The following is an 18,978-nucleotide window of genomic DNA, read 5'->3' on the forward strand; positions in this document are numbered from 1 at the left end:
TTGTTTAGACGGAACTCGCATGTCGGGACGACGAGATGGACCTTGATACCCTCATCACCACGTCCATCTGTCTTTACGACGTGTTCAGAGAGAGAGAGAGAGAGAGAGAGAGAGAGAGAGAGAGACATTCCGAGTCCTCACCCATGGACCACAGATCCCATGACGGCTCCCTATCTAGGCGGTATGACTCCCGTGAGTGTCACGTCATCTCCTATCACAAAACCATTGTTTTTAGTTCCCATAACGGCGACTGGTTATGCCTTCTCTTCCATTTCTACTGCAATGATAGATTCCGGATCAGCGAGGAACCTTATAGATCGGGAGCTGGTCTCTGAATGTGGGTTGCCCACCGTGCCACTGCCATGTCCGCTACACGTCACCTCACTGGACAATAAACCCTTTTTGGTCAGGCACCATTACGCACGTCACTCTCCCCATCACCATTCCCACACTACCGGAGCACCACAAGGAGCTGTCATTCCACATCGTCACGTCACCCCTTCACCGGATCATCTCATCACCACCCCTATTTAGCCCTGGACTGTTCTGTGTTGTGTGTGTGTGTGTGATTGTTAAGCGTCGTTTACGCTATCTTTTATTTATCTTTCTCATTATTTAAACCTTGACCTTGTTAATTCCTGTGTCTGCATCCTGTCACTTCATATACTCCGTGCTCATCACAGTTGAAGTGTTATGCCACAACTTTAGTACGAGGAAATTAAATAATGAATGGAATCATTGCACCTCTAACCCACATCACTGCAAGTACAATTATTTATCCTAAAATCATTTCACATGTCTTCTGATGCAGAATGTTGGTTTTTGTTGTCTAACAGAGGCCTGTAAGTTATGACATGAGGGGAGAACGCAGAGCTTTATTGCTATGTGTCCGGGACAAGGAGGAGATGAAGGAAAACCGGTGCGGTATTGAAGTCGACCGTCAAACAATGGAGAAGTTCTTTAAGCGGTTTGGTTTCCAGTATCACATTGTACTCGACAAAACAGCTCAGGTATGACAATGGAAAGTTATGTTACACCATTTACACAATCAATCAAATAAGTATATATTTTTTAAACATGATCTCATTGATTGATCAATGTATTATTCCATTCAGGAAATGAAGCAGGAGGTGATAGACTTCAGAAACGGCATCAACAGCAGCAGTGGAGACATCAGCTGTGTGTTTGTGGTGACTTCGTCTCACGGACATCGGGATGTCATCATAGGTGCAGATAAAAAGAGGCTGCCAGTAAAAGATATAATCGAACCGTTTGGAGACGAGCTGTGTCGCAAGATGAAGGGGAAACCTAAGATCTTCATCATAGATGCCTGCAGGGGGAGTACGTTTACACTTTCCTACCTAGATCAGTACATTTTGTGATCTCAACCTAGCCTCTTTTAGAATCTGAGGGTGAAATATTGACACACTCGTCTCCAACATGTAGGCTCAGCATTCCAAAACAGTCCCATTACAAGTCAGAATGTTGAAACAAACTTCATTTCAACTTACTTTACCTGTTGTCTGACGATTTTTGTCCCTATGTCGGAGGTAATCTGAAATAATATCCACACGGAAATGTTACCTTCAGTACGCAGTATACAGCACTGAACAAAAATATAAATGTAACATGCAACAATTTCAACGATTTTACTGAGATAGAGTTCATATAAGGAAATGAATTAATTAGGCCCTAATCTATGGATTTCACGACTGGGAATACAGATATGCATCTGTTGGTCACAGATACCTTGAAAAATGGATTTAAAAAAAACAAACAAAAAAAGCTAGGGGCGTGGATCAGAACCAGTCAGTATCTGGTGTGACTGCCATTTGCCTCATGCAGCGTGACACATTGTGGCCTGTGGAATGTTGTTCCTCTCCTCTTCAATGGCTGCGCGAAGTTGCTGGATATTGGCGGGACCTGGAACACTCTGTCATACACGTCAATCCAGAGCATCCCAAACATGCTCAATGGGTGACATGTCTGGTGAGTATGCAGGCCATGGAAGAACTGGGACATTTTCAGCTTTCAGGAATTGTGTACAGATCCTTGCGACATGGTGCCGTACATTATCATGCTGAAACAGGAGGTGATGGCGGCGGATGAATGGCACGACAATGGGCCTCGCGATCTCGACACGGTATCTCTGTGCATTCAAATTGCCATCGATAAAATGTAATTGTGTTTGTTGTCCGTAGCTTATGCCTGCCCGTACCATAACCCCCCCGCCACCAGGGGGCACTCTGTTCACAACGTTGACATCAGCAAACCGCTCACCAACATGGTGCTGTACATGACGCCATCAGCCCGGGACAGTTGAAACCGGGAATCATCCATGAAGAGCACACTTCTCCAGCATGCCAGTGGCCCATCGAAGATGAGCATTAGCCCACTGAAGTCGGTTACGACACCGAACTGCAGTCAGGTCAAGACCCTGGTGAGGACGACGAGCACGCAGATGAGCCTTCCCTGAGACGCTTTCTGACAGTTTGTGCAGAATTTCTTTGGTTGTGCAAACCCACAGTTTCATCAGCTGTCCGGGTGGCTGGTCTCAGACGATCCCGCAGGTGAAGAAGCCGGATGTGGAGGTCCTGGGCTGTCGTGGTTACACGTGGTTTGTGGGAGGTCCTGGGACCAACATGCTGCATTTATATTTTTGTTCAGTGTATTTTCAATACTGATGCAATTCGCACGTAAAAAAACACTTGCACAATATGGCCGAACCTAACTGAACCACAGACCGAACGGCAAACACTTTGTGCTGATTGCTAGGAAACGTGCTTTGGTCAACTACGTTCGGTTACATTGAGCTATTGTTTACATATTGTGCATCACGTGCAATGGGTCAACAGGTTGAAAATACAACTGACAGAAAATGAAAGTTGTGGAAAATAAACACTTTCTTGTCAACTCCATCTCCACCTCCTACAGCTAAAAGGACCAACAGCACGTACAACCAGTAAAAAGGACATGGATGAATTTAAAAGTGACAAGCCATTCAGACCATCCTGATCGATCCTAAACTACATTATACTGACGTCTTTACGTAACCACCTGACTGACCCCCCAGTCACCTCGCAAATCTATAATCATGAAACTACACCTACGTTTATTATCTGATTTATGTAGACTAACTGTCTTGCCATGTTTTATGTTTAAAGGCAACCGTGATACTGGAGTTATATTTGATTCTGCTGCTGATGAAAAACTATCAAAGGAAGCCATGGCTACAAAAGAGTACCGGTCCACTCGAGTGCCACCATGCATCAACGACATGCTGGTTGCTTATGCAGCCATGACAGGTAATTGTACTTGTGTGAATGCTTGGCTATTTTTCAAGAGGTATATATTTTTTGTTTGTTTAAAAAAAAAATAAAGACATTTAAAAAAAAGACAGTTGCAGGCTTTGGTTTCTCTCTTGATTTAGTTTTCGAGGTTTGTTCAGGTTGAGAGAATGCCAAGAGTGTGCAAAGCTGTCATTAAAGGTCATCAAGGCAAAAGGTGGCTACTTTGAAGAATCTCAAATATATTTTGATTTGTTTTAACACTTTTTTTTGGTTACTCCGTGATTCCATATGTGTTATTTTATAGTTTTGATGTCTTCACTATTGTTCTGCAATGTAAAATAATAAAGTAAAAACCCTGGAATGAGTAGGTGTGTCCAACCTTTGACTGGCACTGTGTGTGTAAACAAACAAGTGTTCTAAAAGTTCTGCAAAAGAACAAGTCATTGACAGATAATGTTCTTCTTATAGATTATGTGGGCATGATGGACAGCACCTCTGGTTCACACATGATTTACAACATTAGTCAAGTGTTTTCCTCACCTGATGCAGCAGGAGAACATCTCTATAACTTGTTTGTGAAGGTACAGTGTTTTTGGCAACTTTTCCTGGCAACTTTTCTATTCATTGTTAAAGCTATAATTAGGTATCTGGGGAATCTGTTCAATGGTCATTTCAATTTTTTGATATTACCTGTTGATTCTTGAAGAATATAACCTAAAAAATACCCCACAACTGTGTTTTTCTTTCATAACTCAACGTATAAGATTTGATTCCTCCAATGTTTACATACAACACCAAAAATAAACCAGAACACATTATACAAATCAATGACACTTCTAAAAACCCAAATCTGCAACAAATGATTTCCAGCCTGTATGTAGTGATCATACTTCCATTTGTGAACCCGCAGGCCAATGCAAAGATGGTGGCAAACACCGTAGATGTCACAGTCGATGAAGGGAAGCCGACTCAAAGAAGGGAGCACGTAAAATAATTATGACAATGGAATCCACCCTCAGGAAAACCCTTTACTTGGGAAGTCCAAACTAAACTGGTGCTAAGACAATTGACAGCACAGAAGGTAGAAAGTAGATTCAGCATTATTAGTACATATTATTTCCTTGCTCAATTTTTTTCAAATGTCTGCAAGGTCTTCCCACTGTATAATCGGTCTATTCCTCTATTCTTTTACATTTTTAAGAAATTCTTAAACCAGTGGTCACCAATCTTTTCTGAGTCAAGATCACTTTTTGAGTCAAAATGCTCTACCGCTCAGATTTTTAAAATACATTACTTTAAAAAATGTAAGTCTATGCAACATTAAGCAATTAAAACCAGTTCTGTAGCAATGAGGTTTGTGCAGTAAGCTATATGCCCAATACATGATCACCACATACTGGGACACATTCTTCATGCACTGCATTATTTCTGTCTCATGCACCAATTCATGTTGTTACTCCTATGACCAGAGGAAGTAAAATATTCCTCGATATTAAAAAAAAAGACACAAGCCGCTACTGATAACAACGCAAGCTTATCAAAACACTTTCCCATACTCATTCACTACAGCTGCAGTGCTGGTTGTAGCTCGAGTGGAAGTAGGGAGAATGCACATGTTATGGCTTGTTGACAGTGCTGAATAACAAACATGAACCTACTCATAAAAACAACAGCTCTTTGCTGTATTTATTGAGTCTCTCTCTAGTCATGGTTTTAAAAATGTTCATCTCAGCAGTATCAACTTTGCTGAGCGTTCGTGGCTTAATTTTACAGTCTATGGCTCGAGGAAACTGTGCAGACATGGTGATCTGAGCTATCTGATTGGCCAGCGGTAGGCCTGTAGATGCACTTGATTTGCTCTCTGGGCCTGCCGGGTAGACGGAGTTCCACCTTCAGACACATGAAATGAAATGGTTCAAAATGGGAACACGTTGCCTTCCCGGCACTAGGGCTGCTGAATCAAGTGCACCTACCGCCAACAGCGTGAAACAAAAATTATAATATATCCACAGAGTTTCTAAACCCAGAGGCGCAACATCGCGAGGCTTCGGTGAACGCTTGTGAAACAGGCCAATCAGACCAGGCCGGGGTTTGGGGTGTGAGAAGTCAATGAGAGAAGTGACAAGTCTTCCTTAGTTCTACATGTTCTCCTAATCTAAAGGCACAACCTAGTCTTCCTTGGTTCTACATGTTCTCCTAATCTAAAGGCACAACCTAGTCTTCCTTGGTTCTACGTGTTCTCCTAATCTAAAGGCACAACCTAGTCTTCCTTAGTTCTACATGTTCTCCTAATCTAAAGGCACAACCTAGATTTGAGCCAATGTCTTAAGTAGTTGAACATGTTATTACTAGAACCTCGTGAAAGTGACAAACTGAAACGTTTTCATTTTTTGTCAACAAACAACTTAATATCAAAGGAGTGCCTTTTGAATTGATGGCCCTGCACATGCGCAGTTTGGCGCCAGACGACGGTTAGACCCGATGCCGTGTTTCTGCGCATGAGCTTAGCTAGCCAACGTCGCCATGACATCGCCTACAAGTGTGATCGGAGATTTCTATTGGAGAAGCAGTTTTAGCCTGTCTTCATACTGTACTGTCTTTGCTTTATAGTTGTATTTTTTTTTACAGAAATGTTCTGTGTTGCCTTGGAGATCGACCTAGTTGGCGACCACTGACTTAAACTGTAAAGTTGCAACCATTTAATAACCTTTTTTGGGAGGTGAAACATGTAATTGTTATAGGTTGATTATATTTTAATCTGCTGTTTTTCTACCAAACTGGTCTGCGCTTGTTTATCAATGGGTAGTTTGCTGAAATACGTCTAAAGACATGTTGATTGAGGGGGACACTATAGAGGAAATAAAAATGACTTCATGCTTTCACGTGATTTTTCCATTTTGTCTTCCTTTGTGCCCAAGACTTTGGTACTTCAGCAAAAGCAAATTCAACGTCATCTTAAAGTAAGACCTACTCCAAGAATTTGTACATATTTTCTCCATATAGTTCTGTAAGGGTGACGTTTCTTTAAGAAACGGTGATGAGCTATCACCAGTTGAATAGGAAGAGCAAAGCATTCCAAGTGTGTTCTGTAGATTTAGCATGAGGTTGTATTGGCACAACCACCCTGCACTGCACACCTCCCACCACTAGAGGGCAGCAGCAGCTCCTTCTCTCTACACCTCCCACCACTAGAGGACAGCAGCAGCTCCTTCCTTCTCTCTGCACCTCCCACCACTAGAGGGCAGCAGCAGCTCCTTCTCTCTACACCTCCCACCACTAGAGGACAGCAGCAGCTCCTTCCTCCTCTCTGCACCTCCCACCACTAGAGGATAGCAGCAGCTCCTTCCTCCGCTCTGCACCTCCCACCACTAGAGGGCAGCAGCAGCTCCTTCCTTCTCTCTGCACCTCCCACCACTAGAGGACAGCAGCAGCTCCTTCCTCCTCTCTGCACCTCCCACCACTAGAGGATAGCAGCAGCTCCTTCCTCCTCTCTGCACCTCCCACCACTAGAGGACAGTTATGTCCTTATATATTATATTACAATATGGCATTTCCAACCACTGTACATTGTGATCATAATTGTTTTCTGCATCCACAGGCCAACGCAGAGATGGTGAAGAGAAACGCTCCAAGTAGTAGAACAATGGTGGTGATGACAATCGAGTCCACCCTCAAGAGGCTCTTTTACCTGGGACGTAAATCTTCCACTGACACTGAGACTACTAATGCAGAAAGGTAAAGGCAGAGAGGTGAAAAGTTGGAAAGGACAGTGGCTTGCGAAAGTATTCATCCCCCCCTTGGCATTTTTCCTGTTTTGTTGCCTTACAACCTGGAATTAAAATGGATTTTTTTGGGGGGGGGTTTGTATCATTTGATTTACACAACATGCCTACCACTTTGAAGATGCAAAATATTTTTTATTGTGAAACAAATAAGAAATAAGACAAAAAAAACAGAAAACTTGAGCGTTCATAACTATTCACCCCCCCAAAGTCAATACTTTGTAGAGCCACCTTTTGCAGCAAAGCAATTACAGCTGCAAGTCTCTATAAGCTTGGCACATCTAGCCACTGGGACTTTTGCCCATTCTTCAAGGCAAAACTGCTCCAGCTCCTTCAAGTTGGATGGGTTCTGCTGGTGTACAGGAATTTTTTAGTCATACCACATATTTTCAATTGGATTGAGGTCTGGGCTTTGACTAGGCCATTCCAAGACATTTATGTCATTTAGCAGACGCTCTTATCCAGAGCGATTTACAGGAGCAATTAGGGTTAAGTGCCTTGCTCAAGGGCACATGACAGATTTTTCACCTAGTCGGCTCGGGGATTAGAACTAGCAACCTTTCGGTTACTGGCACAACGCTCTTACCCACTAAGCCACCTACATGTTTCCCCTTAAACCACTTGAGTGTTGCTTTAGCAGTATGCTTAGGGTCATTGACCTGCTGGAAGGTGAACCTCCGTCCCAGTCTCAAATCTCTGGAAGACTGAAACAGGTTTCCCTCAAGAATTCCCCTGTATTTAGCACCATCCATCATTCCTTCAATTCTGACCAGTTTCCCAGTCCCTGCCGATGAAAAACATCCCCACAGCATGATGCTGCCACCACCATGCTTCACTGTGGGGATGGTGTCCTCGGGGTGATGAGAGGTGTTGGGTTTGCGCCAGACATAGCGTTTTCCTTGATGGCGAAAAAGCTAAATTTTAGTCTCATCTGACCAGAGTACCTTCTTCCATATGTTTGGGGAGTCTCCCACAACACCAAACGTGTTTGCTTATTTTTTTTCATTTCACTTCACCAATTTGGACTATTTTTATGTATGTCCATTACATGAAATCTAAATAAAAATCCATTTAAATTACAGGTTGTAATGCAACAAAATAGGAAAAAACGCCAAGGGGGATGAATACTTTTGCAAGGCACCGTATATGAAATCCCAGAGTCGACAAGGTAAAAACGTCTGTCCTTCTGCCCCTGAGCAAGGCAGTTAACCCCCAACAGTTGATGTATATTAAGGCAGTCCCCCACACTTCTCAGATTCAGAGGGGTTGAGTTAAATGCGGAAGACACATTATAGTTGAATGCATTCAGTTGTATAACTGATTCGCTAGCCACTTGATACAGAAATAAATAAATTAATAGTAACATAATAAAGTTGTTTTTTTAAACTCTCAAATTGCTGAAATAAACAGCCACTACAAATAGCCAATTTTAGCCACCACTACATTACAATCAATGGAAGTGATGGGGGTAATCGTGCAATATTTGTTTCTTTTTTTAATGGACAAATCACCTAATGTCAAACCGTATATGGAGTTGATGTCAGTTGATCTGGCCATGACATTTCGAAAATTGCACAATTGCCCCTATCACTGCCATTGATTGTTAGCTAACTGTGGCTAAAGTTAAAGCTAACTGTGGCTAAAGTTAGAGCCATCTGTGGCTAAAGTTAGCTGAAGTTTTGTAATTAGTGTTTACAGAAAACCTAACCATGGCGTATTGTTTCTCCTGGCCCATATATTACTTTCAGGGTCTAACATCAAGTTGTATAATTTTGATCTTCCCCTAAACCTATTTGACGAAACAGATAACCTTTTTTTTTAATTATTTGTCATGAACTGAACATGTTTTATTTTATTTTTACATGCCGATGACGTTTGCAGTTGTTTTCTTGACTTATAATACTTTTCTAGGCTTTTCTACCCTGTAAAGCCAAACGTCTTTCCTCTTCTTTCAGGCAGGGGGGATGCTGTCTGTTGTGAAGTAAAGGAGAAGGAGGATGAGGAGTTGGAGTGGTACAAGAGAGAAATGGAGAGATTGATACTGGGGCTTGGGGCGTTTCCCGAGCTGGAACAGCTGGTCAACAGGAAGGAGACCCTGCAGAGGGACAGTTTAGAGGATTGAAGTGGCCATCTTGATACCGCAGGCATTGAAAATGTAATGTATAAATATTGATTTTGGTTCCTAGGGAATACGCTTCAGGGGGAAACCAAACGGGGTGGGACCTTCCTGAAATAATGTGGAGACAAACGTGAATAAAATGATGGTTATTGAATCCACTGTCAAAGAAGCTCCTTTACTTAGGAAATAACAAATATTGCTAAATACAGGGCAGAGATATGTACAGTGAGGGAAAAAAGTATTTGATCCCCTGCTGATTTTGTACGTTTGCCCACTGACAAAGACATGATCAGTCTATAATTTTAATGGTAGGTTTATTTGAACAGTGAGAGACAGAATAACAACAACAAAAATCCGGAAAAACGCATGTCAAAAATGTTATAAATTGATTTGCATTTTAATGAGGTAAATAAGTATTTGACCCCTCTGCAAAACATAACTTAGTACTTGGTGGCAAAACCCTTGTTGGCAATCACAGAGGTCAGACGTTTCTTGTAGTTGGCCACCAGGTTTGCACACATCTCAGGAGGGATTTTGTCCCACTCCTCTTTGCAGATCTTCTCCAAGTCATTAAGGATTCGAGGCTGACGTTTGGAACTCGAACCTTCAGCTCCCTCCACATATTTTCTATAGGATTAAGGTCTGGAGACTGGCTAGGCCACTCCAGGACCTTAATGTGCTTCTTCTTGAGCCACTCCTTTGTTGCCTTGGCCGTGTGTTTTGGATCATTGTCATGCTGGAATACCCTTCCACGACCCATTTTCAATGCCCTGGCTGAGGGAAGGAGGTTCTCACCCAAGATTTGACGGTACATGGCTCCGTCCATCGTCCCTTTGATGCGGTGAAGTTGTCCTGTCCCCTTAGCAGAAAAACACCCACAAAGCATAATGGTTCCACCTCCATGTTTGACGGTGGGGATGGTGTTCTTGGGGTCATAGGCAGCATTCCTCCTCCTCCAAACATGGCGAGTTGAGTTGATGCCAAAGAGCTCCATTTTGGTCTCATCTGACCACAACACTTTCACCCAGTTCTCCTCTGAATCATTCAGATGTTCATTGGCAAACTTCAGATGGGCCTGTATATGTGCTTTCTTGAGCAGGGGGACCTTGCGGGCGCTGCAGGATTTCAGTCCTTCACGGCATAGTGTGTTACCAATTGTTTTCTTGGTGACTATGGTCCCAGCTGCCTTGAGATGATTGACAAGATCCTCCCGTGTAGTTCTGGGCTGATTCCTCACCGTTCTCATGATCATTGCAACTCCACGAGGTGAGATCTTGCATGGAGCCCCAGGCCGAGGGAGATTGACAGTTATTTTGTGTTTCTTCCATTTGCGAATAATCGCACCAACTGTTGTCACCTTCTCACCAAGCTGCTTGGCGATGGTCTTGTAGCCCATTCCAGCCTTGTGTAGGTCTACAATCTTGTCCCTGACATCCTTGGAGAGCTCTTTGGTCTTGGCCATGGTGGAGAGTTTGGAATCTGATTGATTGATTGCTTCTGTGGACAGGTGTCTTTTATACAGGTAACAAACTGAGATTAGGAGCACTCCCTTTAAGAGTGTGCTCCTAATCTCAGCTCGTTACCTGTATAAAAGACACCTGGGAGCCAGAAATCTTTCTGATTGAGAGGGGGTCAAATACTTATTTCCCTCATTAAAATGCAAATAAATGTATAACAGTTTTGACATGCGTTTTTCTGGATTATTTTGTTGTTATTCTGTCTCTCACTGTTCAAATAAACCTACCATTCGAATTATAGACTGATCATTTCTTTGTCAGTTGGCAAACGTACAAAATCAGCAGGGGATCAAATACTTTTTTCCCCTCACTGTAGCTAATATCTTTTTTTTTAGGGGTTGTTATGTTGCAGTCTGTTTTTGTTAATGTCTCAATGTTTTGGAATATTCTGATTTAAAGCAAAAAACAATTCTGAGCTTGTTGTGTATTTGTAATTGACACCAGTTGATGTGTTATAGGAGAAATAGTAATACTTTACCTTTTATGTTGTCATTGTCCTTTACGCACATACACTTTATGATGACGATGTCGATCCTCATGAGGTGTCAGCGAGACAAAATCTAATGCTATGGATTAAAATAGTTTTACATGCTCTATCCAGAATAGAATAGATGCTCAGAAAAAAAATTCCAACATTTCTCCATACAGTTATGCTGGAGTGGCAAGGGGAGGCTGGTCCTCTTGGGGAAGACGGGCGTATTCATTAATGCAAACCATAGCGAAACATTTAGCAATAAAAACAAATGTTTCTTATTGGACAATTTCTGATTTGTCCCTCCTCGTTTCGTCTGTTTGCTTCTGTTTGCTTCTGTTTGGTTCCGTTTGGTTCCGTTTGGTTCCTAAAGAATACACTCCGGGGGGAACCAATCAGAAGCAAACAGGGTGTGATCTTCCTGAAATTGTCCAACAGAAACTATTTTGTTGCAAAACATTTTTGCTACGGTTTGCTTTGATGTGCAGTACTAAGTACAGCCCTGGTTGTGGTAAGAACTCCATGGCTCTACGATGAAGAGATGGTAGTATCCTTGAACATGCAGTAGAGGGCGCTCTAGAGGGTTTCAGAGCTCCTTGCTCTATCCAGTTACTGACATTGTTTTCTGTGATTAAATGTCACGTGAATTTCTATCTCTAATTCACCCTAAGCTTGAATCATTACCAGAGGTTGTAAAGCTCTGGTTTTAATCATCAATGATTCAAGGTCCACAATCCACAAGTAATTATCGGTATATTTGTTCATGGAGAGCTCTGGCGCTAAAAACACATACATACTGTTTTTATACTTCTTGACAAACAAAGACACTATGCTCCTCCCACCTTTAGGTGGCTTTCTTAAACAGTTTCCGCCTCCTCCTTTACCCTTGAATGTTTAGTACCCCCTCTGTTAGTGGGTTGACACTACATGATAATTCTAACATTTATACTGTATTTGGGGTAAAATCCTTTAGTCATTATTCTTAAAATCCAAATTAATCTAACATTAAATCAGTGTTTTTAAAACCTGGGTTCTGGGGACCTACAGGGGTTGCACATTTTTGCTCCTGCCCAGTACTAACACAACTGAATCCAGATAATCAAAGAATGTATGGAAATTAAGAACTTCTATATTAGCATTAGGTAGTATTGACACAACCATTTTACCTGCACCACACACATCCCACCACTAGAGGACAGCAGCAGCTCCTTCCTCCTCTCTGCACCTCCCACCACTAGAGGGCAGCAGCAGCTCCTTCCTCCGCTCTACACCTCCCACCACTAGAGGGCAGCAGCAGCTCCTTCCGCCTCTCTACACCTCCCACCACTAGAGGGCAGCAGCAGCTCCTTCCTCCTCTCTGCACCTCCCACCACTAGAGGACAGCAGCAGTTGACCCTGGTTAAGAAAATATACAGTAGGCTGCATAGCAGAATATAAATGAATGTGTTTGTATCTGGAAAGACTAAATGCACATACTCTTCATGGATCAGGAACGACAAGTAGATTTGTAGTGGGGGGGGGGGGGACAGATGAACTAACTGATGAACTCACTGATTAATCCTACCATGGTACAGATACCAGAGAGCCCTTCACCTGACTGACTATGTTTATATGTATAATAGTAGTTTTGGTGACCGGGAGATTAGATACCAGAGAGCCTATTTGTATTGATTCCTGATTGGTCATCAAAGAAAGTTGAAAAGGTGAAAGGTCAGACTGTATGTCTTTATACAATGATTACATCTTACCTTAACACAGACACAGAAGAAAATAAACTCTGACCTTTGATAAATGAATGCAGTTCAGAGTTCAGAGGGACACAAGAGGAAGAGGAACCGTCTAACCACGTCTTTATTTCACTTTCTTCACACTGTGGGAGCGAAAAGCAACATGGTGATACTTCCTCAGTAGCTGGAGTCTCTGGTCCAGAATCATCATGTCGTCCACCATCGCCTCCTTCCCCACTAAAGGTGAGTTTGACCTAATCTAATGTATTACTATGGAAGGTTTGTGTAAAGTGAGTTTGATCTAATCCAATGTATTACTATGGAAGGGAGATGAGCTGGAATTCATTTTGTTTTTGTAATCAAGGAGTTATGCTATAAATGTTTTATTTGTAAACGTTTATTTTATGGTCTGTGCTGTAAATCAGTAGCATTCAAAATCATAGCAGAAAGAAACATTAGGTCAAATTGCAAAAGGGAAAAATTTACACTTTTGGAAGAAAACAGACAACATTAAAACTTTTACAATAAACGTTTATAATGTAGATCAGATGGAGATCAATTTTAAAATGCCATTGAAAATTATTTTCAGATGTGCCAAGTAGTTTTCTTGATTTATCAAAAGTTTTTAATACCCTAGGAAGCTAATAACCTTATAACACCTTTTATCCTCTCCTCTGTTCCAGGGAGAAGGGAGCCTGTCTCCAGGGAAATAAAGAAACAGGAGGAGGAGGTGAAGGAGAGGTACGAGGGAGAGCTGGAGAGACTGAGGCAGAGACATACTGAAGAGCTGAGGCAAGCGAGGGAGAGGGGGAGAGAGAGGGAGGAGGAGGTAAGGAAAGAGATGGAAGAGGTGATGAGGAGAGAGAGGCAGGAGAACGAGCGGAGGGAGAAAGAGAGAAGGATCTGTGAGCGGGTGAGAGAAATGGAGAGGGAGAGAAGAGGGGGAGAGAAGAGGGAGGCGCTTCTAGAGGAACTGGACAAGAAGGAGAGAGAGATGGAGGAGGAGAGAAGGAAAATAAAACAGCAACTGTTGGCCCTCGCCCAGAAGATGGAAGAACAGAAAGCAAGGGAGGAGTGGATGGAGAGAAGGATAAGGGAGGAGAGAGAGAAAAGAGAAGGTCAACTGATGGACCACACCTGGAAAATGAGACAGATGGTGGAGAGAGAGGAACTATTGATCCCCATGCTGAGGAAGATGGTAGAACGAGAGAAGATGATTTGCAGAGACATGAAGGAACTGCAGATAGACATACGCAGGTAATCAAAATGTAATATATAAATAATGAATTTAATATTCAACTAATTGAAATCGATATTTTTGGGTTCATATATTTGTATTGGTTTAGAAAAGCACCCCATTAAGACTAGCTGTCTCCAGTACGACTAGCTGTCTCCAGTAAGACTAGCTGTCCCCAGTAAGACTAGCTGTCCCCAGTAAGACTAGCTGTCCCCAGTAAGACTAGCTGTCCCCAGTAAGACTAGCTGTCTCCAGTAAGACTGTCTCCAGTACGACTAGCTGTCCCCAGTACGACTAGCTGTCCCCAGTAAGACTAGCTGTCCCCAGTAAGACTAGCTGTCTCCAGTACGACTAGCTGTCCCCAGTACGACTAGCTGTCCCCAGTACGACTAGCTGTCCCCAGTACGACTAGCTGTCTCCAGTACGACTAGCTGTCCCCAGTAAGACTAGCTGTCCCCAGTAAGACTAGCTGTCTCCAGTAAGATTGTCTCCAGTACGACTAGCTGTCCCCAGTACGACTAGCTGTCCCCAGTAAGACTAGCTGTCCCCAGTAAGACTAGCTGTCTCCAGTAAGACTAGCTGTCCCCAGTACGACTAGCTGTCCCCAGTAAGACTAGCTGTCTCCAGTACGACTAGCTGTCCCCAGTAAGACTAGCTGTCCCCAGTACGACTAGCTGTCCCCAGTAAGACTAGCTGTCTCCAGTAAGACTAGCTGTCCCCAGTAAGACTAGCTGTCCCCAGTAAGTATAGCTGTCCCCAGTACGACTAGCTGTCTCCAGTAAGACTAGCTGTCTCCAGTAAGACTAGCTGTCTCCAGTAAGACTAGCTGTCCCCAGTAAGACTAGCTGTCCCCAGTAAGACTAGATGTCCCCAGTAAGACTAGCTGTCTCCAGTAAGACTAGCTGTCCCCAGTAAGACTAGCTGTCCCCAGTAAGTATAGCTGTCCCCAGTAAGACTAGCTGTCTCCAGTACGACTAGCTGTCCCCAGTAAGACTAGCTGTCCCCAGTAAGACTAGCTGTCCCCAGTAAGACTAGCTGTCCCCAGTAAGACTAGCTGTCCCCAGTAAGACTAGCTGTCCCCAGTAAGACTAGCTGTCTCCAGTAAGACTAGCTGTCTCCAGTAAGACTAGCTGTCCCCAGTAAGACTAGCTGTCCCCAGTAAGACTAGCTGTCCCCAGTAAGACTAGCTGTCCCCAGTAAGACTAGCTGTCCCCAGTAAGACTAGCTGTCCCCAGTAAGACTAGCTGTCCCCAGTAAGACTAGCTGTCTCCAGTACGACTAGCTGTCTCCAGTAAGACTAGCTGTCCCCAGTAAGACTAGCTGTCCCCAGTAAGACTAGCTGTCCCCAGTAAGACTAGCTGTCTCCAGTAAGACTAGCTGTCTCCAGTAAGACTAGCTGTCCCCAGTAAGTATAGCTGTCCCCAGTACGACTAGCTGTCCCCAGTAAGACTAGCTGTCCCCAGTAAGACTAGCTGTCTCCAGTAAGACTAGCTGTCCCCAGTAAGACTAGCTGTCCCCAGTAAGACTAGCTGTCTCCAGTAAGACTAGCTGTCCCCAGTAAGACTAGCTGTCCCCAGTAAGACTAGCTGTCCCCAGTAAGACTAGCTGTCCCCAGTAAGACTAGCTGTCCCCAGTAAGACTAGCTGTCCCCAGTAAGACTAGCTGTCCCCAGTAAGACTAGCTGTCCCCAGTACGACTAGCTGTCCCCAGTAAGACTAGCTGTACCCAGCAAGACTAGCTGTCGCCATTGGCGTCAGCTAACGGGGATCCTAATAAATCAAATAAAACTATCAAAGGGTTGTTTGTCAGAGTTATTACAGTATGTTAAAGGGATAGTGCAACATTTTGGCAAAACTTTTTTCTACTTCCCAGTAGAGTCAGATGAACTAATGGATAGCATTTGTATGTATCTGCATGCGGTTTGAAGGAAGATTGATGTCGTTTCTGGATCCATTGCTAACTAGCGTTAGCGCAACGACTGGAATTCTACGGGAACTAGCATGCTAGCATTTGGTTTGATTGTCGAAATGTTGCACTATCCCTTTAAGGCATTTTCTGTTGTCTGTGTATATGAGACACCACAATGTAGTTATAATAACTTACAGTACTGGAATTATCACTTTTTATTGGAGACTTGGTTAGTGATCATTCATCATGTTCTCTGCAGATGGTGAAGGGAACCTTCTGTCTTCTAGCTGATGAGGAACAAACAAAATGGAAATGGACGAAAGAATATATGATTATCGAATCCACTTTCAAGGATATCCTTTACTTGGGGAAGAAAGAGTGCTGCTGTCTACAGGGCAGAGGTATGGTTAGGTTTGGCACTGGCCAAAAAATGAGCTTTATTTTCTTAGCTAGCCTATAGAAAAAGAATCTACTGTTAAAGTTTCTTCCATCTTTCTTAGTGAATTGATTTAAAACTGCACATGGTTTATGTGGCAATGGCAGTCATGTTAAATTGACTGTCTGTTATTGTAAAAAATAAAATAATAATCTCACTATCGCATATTCTACATTTCTTACAAAATAGTTTGTTGTTGTATTTCAGAAAAGCACCAGTTGATTGGTTACCAACGACAGGGACCACTGTCATCTGGAGAACTATTCCAATGAGTTGGTCTTTTTCACTTGTTTCATTATGTTGACCATGTGATGATGTTCACTGCAATTCAGCTTTTAGCTGGGAATGTGTAACATGTTTGAAGAGGACCACGATGGAACTGTGAATGTGTAACATGTTTGAAGAGGACCACGATGGAACTGTGAATGTGTAACATGTTTGATGTTTGAAGAGGACCACCATGGAAAAACGTTTTTTTTGTGTTATCCTCCAATTGTCTTTTTTTATTTTTATTGTCAAATAAATCATATCAAATTGATGGTATCATCAGAGAAATAACAATAAATGTACTACAATATTCCCTTCCGTCGTCCTAATGCATATCCTCTTCTGATGAGCCTCTTATTAAAGCTACAGTCAAAATATATCAATTAAAATGATCCAGAACAGAATGAATATATATATATATTTTAACTCCTGAGTGGCGCAGTGGTCTAAGGCGCTGCATCGCAGTGCTAACTGTGCCACTAGATCCTGGTTCGAATCCAGGCTCTGTCGCAGTCAGCCGCGACCGGGAGACTCATGGGGCGGCGCACAATTGGCCCAGCGTCGTCCAGGGTAGGGGAGGGAATGGCCGGCAAGGATGTAGCTCAGTTGATAGAGCATGGCATTTGCAATGCCAGGGTTCGATTCCCACGGGGGGCCAGTATAAAAATATATGTATTCACTAACTGTAAGTTGCTCTGGATAAGAGCGTCTGCTAAATGACTCAAATGTAAATGTAATATATGCTCCGAAAAAAATAATATATTTCTTGATCCAGTTCTGCAGGAGGGGTGATGAGGCTGGGCCTAGTGGAAAATAATGGGCTGTATTCATTAATGTAAACCGTAGCAAAATCTTTTGCAACTATTCACATTTCGCAAGGAAAAACAAGCGTTTCTCTCATTGGACACATTCAGGTCCTTCCCTCCCCGTTTTGTCCGTTTTTTTCTTCCGTTTGGTTCCTGTTGAATACACCCCTGGCTGTGGTAAGAGCTCCATGGCTCTACATTGAAGAGATGGTAGTATCTCTGAACATGCAGTAGAGGGCGCTCTAGAGGGGGACAGAGGGGACAGCTCCTTGCTCTATGATTCAAGTCAGTGTTTTTAAAAACCTGGGTTCTGGGTATCCCACAAGGGGGTTGCACATCTTTGTTCCTGCCCAGCACGCACACAATTGAATCCAGCTAATCAAAGGCTGGACAGTTAAATACGTATCAAATGTATTAGTGCTGGGTTGGAATAAAAGCCTGTACCTGTGGGATACCCCCCCCTGTAATAGTATATGCGGATGATGTGTTCTTTGTGTTGTATGGAAATGGATTTCTATATTAAACGTGGCTGTAGATTTAGCATTAGGTTGTTATTAAAGAAACTAAAACAGAAAACAATGTTGAACTTGTTCCTGTGTGGTGATGGAATCACGAGGGCTGTCCAACAAGTTGATTTGTAGAGGAAGTGGGAGGGGGTAACACAGATCAATTAAATGATGAACTCACTGAATAATACTTGACCTACTCATCTCAGGTACAGACAACAGAGAGCCTATTCTGATTGATCCCTGATAAGTGATCAATAACAGATGATAAGATGGAAGGTTGGACTGTCTGTCTTTCTACAATGATTACGTCTAACCTGAACACAGAAGAAAATAAACTGTGACCTTTGATAAGTGTCACGCCTGCTCCCGCTCCCCCTCCCTGGCGCTCGAGGGCGCCAGGCTGCCCATCATTACACCTGCCACCATGGTTACACACATCAGCGCTTCATTGGACTCAGCAGGTTGATCCCTGTGTTACCTCCCCTATATCTGTCTGTTCCTCAGTTTGATCCCTGTGTTGCCTCCCCCTATATCTGTCTGTTCCTCAGTCTGATCCCTGTGTTGCCTCCCCTATATCTGACTGTTCCTCAGTTTGATCCCTGTGTTGCCTCCCCTATATCTGACTGTTCCTCAGTCTGATCCCTGTGTTGCCTCCCCTATATCTGTCTGTTCCTCAGTTTGATCCCTGTGTTGCCTCCCCTATATCTGTCTGTTCCTCAGTTTGATCCCTGTGTTGCCTCCCCTATATCTGTCTGTTCCTCAGTCTGATCCCTGTGTTGCCTCCCCTATATCTGACTGTTCCTCAGTCTGATCCCTGTGTTGCCTCCCCTATATCTGACTGTTCCTCAGTTTGATCCCTGTGTTGCCTCCCCTATATCTATCTGTTCCTCAGTCTGATCCCTGTGTTG

The 18,978-nt window shown here is 43.1% G+C and overlaps 1 protein-coding gene across 1 annotated transcript; it reads left to right on the plus strand.

The window, feature by feature from the left end:
* The first annotated feature begins 912 nt into the window (after positions 1-912).
* Positions 913-9,194, plus strand: LOC123484173 (caspase-14-like). The gene is made up of 7 exons (XM_045214193.1): positions 913-1,010; positions 1,116-1,341; positions 3,165-3,305; positions 3,759-3,871; positions 4,201-4,275; positions 6,889-6,985; positions 9,028-9,194. The coding sequence occupies exons 1-7, from the start codon at positions 948-950 to the stop codon at positions 9,192-9,194; spliced, it is 882 nt and encodes a 293-aa protein (XP_045070128.1). The 5' UTR covers positions 913-947.
* The last annotated feature ends 9,784 nt before the right edge of the window (positions 9,195-18,978 follow it).

This window comes from Coregonus clupeaformis, unplaced genomic scaffold (assembly GCF_020615455.1).
Source record: "Coregonus clupeaformis isolate EN_2021a unplaced genomic scaffold, ASM2061545v1 scaf0213, whole genome shotgun sequence".
NCBI classification, from domain to species: domain Eukaryota; kingdom Metazoa; phylum Chordata; class Actinopteri; order Salmoniformes; family Salmonidae; genus Coregonus; species Coregonus clupeaformis.